The 9,159-nt window shown below is 41.3% G+C and overlaps 1 protein-coding gene across 1 annotated transcript; it reads right to left on the bottom strand.

The window, feature by feature from the left end:
- Nucleotides 1-3,126: 3,126 nt before the first annotated feature.
- Nucleotides 3,127-7,215, bottom strand: sdf2l1 (stromal cell-derived factor 2-like 1). The gene is made up of 3 exons (XM_083979724.1): nt 6,991-7,215; nt 5,124-5,320; nt 3,127-4,600 (listed from the first exon to the last, which is right to left on the bottom strand). Exons 1-3 carry the CDS (start codon nt 7,166-7,168, stop codon nt 4,322-4,324), a joined length of 654 nt encoding a protein of 217 aa, XP_083835850.1. The 5' UTR covers nt 7,169-7,215; the 3' UTR covers nt 3,127-4,321.
- Between the last annotated feature and the right edge of the window lie 1,944 nt (nt 7,216-9,159).

Here is a 9,159-nt window from a genome sequence, read left to right as displayed (position 1 = left end):
AATAATTTGATGGTAGGCCTACTAACAAAAATATGTATGTATCTATTTGTGATTCATTCCCTATTTAAATCCACATTTGATCCATTTATCCGTTTTTCTTTACTGTTGTTCAGCTGCATTTGTTTTTTGTTTGTTTGTATATGTAACATGTATATAAAACCCATTTCAGTATCAGTAATCTCGTATTCCTTACCTTACATAGATCTATCAAAGCTCTTTAATGTTTGTCGGAATGAAACATGCTTCACTTGTCGTGACCAAGAATAAAACTATCTGAAAATATTTCAGCCCTCTAGATTGATATATCCTAAATCTTAAACCTGTATGAAAGAACGGAATAATTCAAATTGATATGGATTACATCCTCAACCATGAAATGACAAATAAAGAACAAAGTGACTGTGGAAGCGTGACTGACAGTACATGTCAATCATTTGGGCTGCAGAAACATTAGAACCACAGGCGAGATAATAGGACAACACAGTGCCTCCAACTCAGAAGTGGGTGGTCTTTTACATTTCTTTTGACTTGCCTGCTGGGGTGTGTGAGTGCAGAGCCATGGGAAGCTCCCTCTGCACTCCACACCTCAACCAAAGCTCCATTAAAGGTCAGCAGTAGACCTCAGTGGAGAAAGGAGGTAAAACCCCAGCAGTAATTCAACAACACAGAGAAACACAACACATTCTCTGCTTCATGCTATTTTATCATGTAAGAAAAATCACAACATGTTGGGACTTAAATGGCAAAATGTGACTTGTGGATCAGAAGTCTCCAATTTAATTATATCACCACCCTACACCCCCTGAGAAGCTAATAGTCTGAATTAAAGACCTCAGTGTGGACATTTTTCCCCTGAAGCTTAAATCATTCACTTAAAATCTGATTTTGGAGAAGATTGGAGAACTAACCAATCAATCATCAAATTTAATTCTTTTGGATGTAGATGTTCATTTGATTGTCAGCACGTTTCATCCTGTGGGCTATGAAGGGTTTGGTTCAAATGAATGTTAAGTAAGCAATTCCATTTTTTTTATTTGTATGTAGTGCGACCAAGAAAATAAAAAGTGGGCTATTAGCTGCATTATTTCAGTTATGAAACATCAAGCATTCCATTAAGACATTTTTTTTCTAATGGGAAAAACACAGGCGAGTCCATCAGCTTCACCTGACGTCGCTGTTAAATGATAAAAGCCCCCAGTTTAATGCTGCTGGCAGATATTCGTCTACCGCAGGAGGAAGCAGCCGGACATGACACACCATAGTCGGTGCGCTGGACGAGTCATTTACATCCAGATCATCTGACCGTCAGCATGACTCCATGGAGCCGGTTCTGTCTGTCGGCACTAAACATCCACCGAACTCTGCCGAGGATGATGGGGATGTTGACGATGATGGCAACGAGGGCCCCCCGCCGGACGCTTTTATGGCATTTTGTCGCCACCTGCTGGACAAGATAGGGAATAGCAGCAGCAGGAAACAGGCCACTCGGTATGGTCAAAGATGGAAATTAAAAACGAATAGGCTATGATACGAATATTATAGCCTATCTGTCATCTGCTTGTTTTATCATTTTGGTTCTATTCTGTTTGCTGGAATAAAAAAATAAAACTTACCCTTTCGTTTAACCCAAAAAACGGAAGTCATGTGACTATTAGGCTACAAACAGCCAAACACACTCACGTGGTCTGCCGAGGGGGTAAAAATAAATAAATTAATAAATAAAACATTTTCAACATGTCACTTGGTGCAGCCTTTTAGAGACAATAGTCTTTCCTGGTTTCATTTGTCAATTTTTGTTTCCTTTTTAAAATAGTCATATACAATAGGCCTATATGTTTAATCTTCTGTGAGGGCTGCGTGGCCTGCTGTGAATAGTAGTCTACTATGCCTGTAAGTCAGTTTTAGTGTTGACTTTACTTTTCAGTAAAGTCGTTTTTCTCATTTGTTTGTCATTGCAGTAGGTCACTGCTAGAGCTACAGCTTCACTCTAGTTGCCAGGTGAGATGAGTATAAACCTGAGCAGCAAGTTATCCTCTTGTTAAAACTTACAGCCTGAAAGTTGGATGCCACCACGCCAAAAGCCAGAGCCCCCTCCCCTCCATACTGAACTCAGAACCATCTCATGAGTGTGGCGTACAAGAATAATTCTTTAGGCCCTGGAGACAAAGAAGATGAAAGACTTTTTATATTTACTTTTACTTAAATTTACTTTTTAAATAATTTTTTTATTGAACTTGAATTTGACAGTGTTCATCATGTCAACTCATGATTGACAGTTCAGGGCACAGCGGGCTTATATCTATTTTTGTGATTCATTTCTGTAGTCTGCTTTTGTTTTATTGATAAAAATGTGTTACTGACACATTCTGCTGCACTAGATCTGACACCATTCTATTGTCTAACCTCTCTTGCTGTTACTATGTTGCCTATGTCTCCCTTGCCCATCCGTCCTGCTCCTGTTCTTGTACTGAACAACAGGTGGAAGAAAAGCAGGCAGCAGACAAAGCCAGTTAAGGAGCATCATAGTTGCCCCTCTGTAGAGGCTTTTCTCATGGCGTAGTCTTTAGCAGACATAAAACAAAAGATGGTCATCCAGTCTCACAGCAGCATACGCACAAGGCACGTTTATGTATTTGTGCTGTTAGTGTCTACAGTTGAACCAGGGACCTTGAAATCAACTTGTCTCTCATGTAAAAGAATAAATACCTCAAGACAGACAGTGGTAAGATGTTCAGATATTGTCCATACTGTGATTTCTTTTGTTAATGTGTGGCAATACCTTTTGCATAGCCTGACCAGCAAGAGTTTTGTCATTCAAACTTTCTGTGGAGCAGGTAAGTAAGTGAGATGTTCCTCCACCATGCACTGCCACAACAGCTTCACTGCTCCAAATCTCTGAACTCTCCTGAAGGATGAACCCGTCTTTATGAAGATATTCCCTCATGTGGTGATGGCGATGGTAGAGGAGAGTGCTTTCATTGCCCCCATACCTGTTCAACTCATCAAACCATCAGTGACCCCTGCGACCTGTTGATGGGGCAAAATCATAATCTATGTTTACATCCATGTCAGAACAAAAAACCTCTAAAACAAATCAGCTGGGGTGTATACATTTTATTTGCATTTGCAATTTTATGTCCTAATATAAAAATTCCCAGTGTATTACATTGATTTGTGACTTATTTCAAATGAGACCTGGCCTATTGGTTTTCTGTTTTTCTTAATGTTCACTGTATGCTTTGAAACCTGGTGGAGTGACATGTGTAATATTATTTCAACAGGGAAAAGCAAGCTCTGCACTGTTTATACAAAGCGGTGTGAGCATTGTAAACTCATTAAAAAGGAAAAATTTGAATATTATATAGTTGCAGAAGTCTGAAATAACAAGGACAACTAAAACTATATGGCCAAACAGAGTAACTGGGAGACGGGCCTTGCTAACAGAGAAGACCAAGGACCCGATGGTCTTTCTGACCTCCAGGGATACTGAGTGGAGATGGGGAAACTTCCACAAGGACTACTATCACTGCAGCCCTCTGCTGATTGAAGCCTCTCCTAAATGAATGACATGAAAGCCAGACTGTCTGTTTTCATGAAATAGGGACTGAACTATCTCAGTTCTGAGCATCGTGTGTGGAGGAAACAGGCACTGCTCATCACCTCCCCAACATCATCCCAAACTGGGCTTTAGTTTACTTTCTAACAGGACATTCATTAATCCTCAGCTGACGGCCAAGACAACACAGGAGTGGTTTAGAGACAACTCCTGTGAATGTCCCTGGCCTGCACCCAATCAGAAATCAGACATCTCTGGAGAGGCCTGAACAATGACGTCCTCGTCCAATCTGACAACATCTTCAACTCAGTCCAGAGTTCAGTGTCTGAGGTCTTATTGTAGCATTTCCCTTTGAATAAAATGTAATGGTTTCAAGAATTCTGTAACTCTGTCACTGTGGGATATTAAGTGTAGAGGGGGAAATTAAATGGAAAGGATTTTAGCATAAGCCTGAACCTGATTCTAACCTGAACCCCAAGACCAAGTCAATCTGACAGCCACCACCTATCACACACATACACACTATCACTCTCAGACACACAGAGTTGCTGTGTCCAGTTGTTAACCCAATGCCATCCAATTCTGTGAGCAGGACCAGTGGATTCACTATAAACAAAATGACTACCCCACCCCCACCCCCACCCCTTCTCAGGATACCCAGAGAATGGGAGGGTGCTTCACATGTGCATAGACAAGTTGTCAGTCAAATATTGGACAGCATCATTCACACAACGCTCTGTGTACACGCCACAGCCATGACGTCGGTCAGAGCTCATCATGGCGCAGCAGTTCTTGGCTGGGCTGAATGAAGACGCCCTCCATGGCACGCCACCAGTTGTGCTGGCTGGGGGCGCTCATGCCGTGCACCTCCCGCTGGCCGCGGATGGGGTGGCCGTACTGTTCTCCCGTCACACTCAGGAAGACGTCAGTGCCCGAGTGTTTGAAGCGCACAGTCTCGTCGCGCTCCCAATGGATGCTGTCACACTGCACCGTCCACACGTCCAGGTCGTCACCCTCCCCGTTCTCTCCAAACGCGCTGACCTCCTGCACAGGACACAGAAAAGAAAACTTGTGTATAGTGGTGATCCTTTGAGCAAGTAACTGTATGTTTTTCCAAAGCCTGATGACATTTCTCTGTACCATAGAGCTTAAAGGGATAGTTCAACATTTTGGCAAATTGGCCCATTGCCCCTATAGTCATAGCAGTAGGTTCATTACCTTTAATTGTTGGTGCAAGCTATTTTTAGAACGGCGGAGCAGAGCCGTGAGCTGCTCAGAGCTACGCTACGGAGGCTCATGGGATTTCTTGGTTTCCCTCATCAAACTCATCAAATACACAATCCAACAACTCCAAAACGCTCTGGTGGACAAGTTGTGAACTGCACATTCACCACGATGAGATAATAATGGTTACGAGATGGAGTTGTTTTCGAGGCAAATGCAGAGACTGCTTGCCGAAAAACTGCCCCTGAAGGCAACACGCATCAGTGGTTTTGCATGAATTTGAACTATCCCTTTAATTGTTGCCCAAAACAACAGTGAGCGTGTGCGTGTGTCACTGTCTGACCTGGTTATTGGACAGAGGTGAGCTGAAGTGGTGTGTGTGTAGATTTCGGCCAGTCTTCATGTGGGTGATGCGGATGGTCTGCCCACATTTGATGGCTACTCCACGTTGACATGGACGGTTGGGCTTCCCACGGATCTGCCAGTAACTATTGGCATCGTCGGCATTTTCCACTCCAGTTACAGACTGCTGTCCACTGCCTGCGCACACACACACACAAACAGAGCACCAAAGGAATGATAGACAGTTCAGCTTCATTTAATGTCAGAAGTTGTGGGTTCAGTTGTTACAGGAGCTGGTCCATGTCCTGTTGGACAGCAGTAGACCATTAGGACGAACAGTAAAGCATGTGATGCTTCCAGATTATGGCTGGATTCATCTTTATGGCTGCAGGAGGACATGCCATCATCTATGAATGTATTCTCACTGTATACATACACACTCTTCTTTTATAGTTGGTACAGTTGAATTATATTGTGTATTCTTATCTCATTGTTGTAATGGTTCCTAATTATACTTCTTTATTATATTCGCTTTTCTTAGATCTTTTTTTTTCTGTATATTTACATTTAGTAGATGGATTCCTATTTATGGTATTTATATGCCTTTGAATAAATTTGTATGTGTATTTCATGGAATGATTGTCAGGCTGTTAAGATTAGGATGCAATTCACCTGGTCTACTTAAGCACCTGATGACAATCAACAGGCGAAACGCGTTGTTGAGTTTTTTTTCACTATGGAAAGGAGTATTTACTTTTATTCTAAAGCTCTGCCTGTCTGAGAATTCATTTAGGCAGTAATTCAGTACAGCATTATACAAAGCTGTTCTTGCTGCAACAATCTCTGTCTTCTGAACAGAGCAGTGACAACCATCAATGAAAGACAGTCTTTAGTGGTTGCTGTCTGACTGACCAATGCTGAATCAACTCATCAACCATATATCATAGGCTATTTGAGAACCGTATGTGCACTTCTGTTGATCATTTAATAGCGTTGAGTTAGACCAGCCATTGGACTTAACCCAGCTGTTGAGCCTTATCTCACACCCTCTTCCTGTGAAACATCAAGGCTGATTTGAATTCAGTCCGTTTCACTTTCAGGCCCTCTATTTGTAAAAAGCCCACTCACTCTTATTGGCAGTTTCAGCAGATGTGGGGCAGATTCATGTCTGTACAGTAGGGAAAAATAAGGATTTGATCCCCTGTTGATTTTTTAAATTTGTTTTCTCCCCCACAAAGAAATGGGCAGTCTTTAGTTTTTATGATAAATTAACTTTAACAGAGAGAGACAGAATATCAATAGAAAAAAAGAAAAAATCCATAATTAATAAATGCAACAATTTATTTTCCATTTGATCAAATGAAATGAGGACAAAAATCAGCAGGGGATCAAATACTTATTTTCCCCACTGTAAATAACTGTCTTCAGTTTTCTGCTGGTGAGACACCTCCAGCCTACCGACCAGGAGGGAGGGTGCGCCCCCCAGCGGTCTGTCACGCCCCTGCATCCTGCTTATGGTGCACCGGGGACAGCAAAAACAGGCAAAAATACAACGCCTCAATAAAAAACCGTAAACACTTCTCACAATTAAATACAACAGACTCTATATTTCGGCCCAAGATAAACATACTGAAGAATATTCATTTCCGTTCGCTTTCAAGTGACAGTATGTTCACCTGTTCATCGCCACAGCGCTTCTCCATCACCATAGGGCCGTATGTGAACTACTCATCGAAGCGAGGGACACACCACTACTCTGTTTATTTGGCTCTATGGACGTTCAAGTGTTTACATTAAAAAAGGAAATGAGACACCCAGTCGCCAGACTCGTAACAGCTGGATACTACTAACCGGTTGAGTCACCTTACCTGAGCCGTACTTGACATCGTGGGAGTGCAGGCGGACGTTGTGCCTGGTGTTGAGCAGTTTGACCAGAGAGCCACACGTTACGTAGTTTTGCTCCGACTCTCTCCCCTCACAGCTGGACCACAGCAGCAGGACCAGCAGCGACCTCACCAACACCAGAACCGCGGCAGATAGCTTCATTTTCTCTCTCTACTCTCATCACATTCTGGGCACAACACTCATCATACTCGCCGAAACACACGCACACAAACAGCCAATCACAGCTTGACAAGTCCCAACATACGGAAGTAAATGTCGCCGTGTGATTGGTCAAGGTAGACGTTAGTTCCACTTCTCGAGGCTTGAAGCCAGGACTGTATGAATGACGATGTCAAGCACCAGCGGACTAGAAAACCTAAAGTCATTAAAAACAAACTTTATTTTGACAAAAAAAAATGTATTTAACCCTCATGCCCTGTTTAAAAACGGTTACGTTCTGTCTGTTAGGTACAATATTTGTATTTTGAACTTTTGAAAATGCAATAAAACTTTTTTTTTTCATGAAGGGGTTCTCTTTTAATTCATATCATGGTTTCATTAATTACAATTAAAAAAGAACCCTTTAGATGCCAGTTTTGATCATGTACCCCTAACAACCTTTTTTTGGAAAATGCACTATAATTAAATTCTAAAAATAAATTTGACTTTCATTATTATCAGTATCACCTTCTGACCCCTCTGCATAATCACTGAGAAGATTGATTTGGGGGCATTATTAGTTTTTGTAGGCAATGTAGGCAACAGTCCTGCAATTTTTGTTTACATTTTTTGTCACAGTTGCTTGTAATACTGAAATGTGTTTTTGTCATGAGGCATATTTGTCCCTCAGTGGGAAACCATATGAAATGCATAAATCAACTAGATGTGAGTAAAAACATAAAATTTGAGGTCTCTCCTTCAAAATGAATGCAAAACATGATGAAAATCCAGATTTCATCTTGCCATGGCCAAGGAATAATAATAAATAAATAAAAAATTCTGCATGGCTTTTTATGAGTTTACAAACAAACTCTTTGGGTGGGACTGGAAACTGAAATTTATTCATAAATTATTGGTAAGAGAGTAGGCTATTGTCGGTGAGAAGCTATGCTTATAGATTAGTTTCCAGGCAAGTAAGGCTTGTTTATGAAAGTTTGACAGTTTAATCAGTAATTTTTCTATTTTATAGTTGCATTTCAATAAAAAAAATGGGTTCCACCAGCAGCATTAAATACAAAAGTTAGGAAAAGTGTTCCAGATGCTATCTCTCTCTTTGATTAGGTTTGCTAACCACTGCACTTTGAAAGTATTATTCAGCATTTCAAAACTTAACACCTCCATGCCTCCAGCAGATGGCAGTGTTAGACACAAAAGGTTATCTGCTTTTTTCCAGTAGGCAGGTGGGAAAGTAAAGAAACAACATATGGCTACTTGAATGTACGCTGATAAAGATCTTTGTGATTAGGCCTACTGTTTCTATCCTTTGACTTGGTACATCAAAAGAAATGTAAAATATGTTTAATGTTATGTGTGCTTCTCTAGTCCCACATGAATCATTTCCTACTGGTCAGTCGGGAGGTAATGGACAGCAGTTGAACTCTGTATCAGCAGCATCTTGTTTAGAGAGCTGCAACCCGGGCAGTGGGGGTGTGGTGGAGGAGGAGGTGAACTGGTCAGACTGGCCAGTTGAGTTTCACCTGTCAGAACAGAAGTAGGGCAGACGGTGTTTTGTTCCAGTGAGAAAAACAGACCGAGGTTCAACAGTAGGTAAGTCAGACATATTGATATATCCACGTAGGCTACTGTGTGTTTTTCGCTTAACGATGAACACATTATGCAGTTTACATAGGCTATTATATTGTGTGATCTGATCTTAGGCTTGAATTTGCAGCGTTTTTTTCAACACCAATTTCTCCCGGTTTCGTTTGGAGGCAGAGACGCTCGTTTTCTGACTGGGTAGAGTAGACCTAATAATGTTAAAACGGGCTTCCTGATAAATGCGTGCTATGTCCTTGTTTATTACTAAGAAGCATTGTTATTAAAAAATCCTTACTTTCTGTGCGGTAACATCGTTCAAACTTTCAGAGTATCGAGTGGTGTAATGGGTCACTGCAATCAATGGAATAGTTTTAATGCGCATTTATCAAAATCAG

Source organism: Trachurus trachurus (genome assembly GCF_905171665.1).
Source record: "Trachurus trachurus genome assembly, chromosome: 9".
NCBI classification, from domain to species: domain Eukaryota; kingdom Metazoa; phylum Chordata; class Actinopteri; order Carangiformes; family Carangidae; genus Trachurus; species Trachurus trachurus.
Note: the sequence above shows the minus strand (reverse complement) of the source record. Positions and strands in the feature narration are given on the sequence as shown.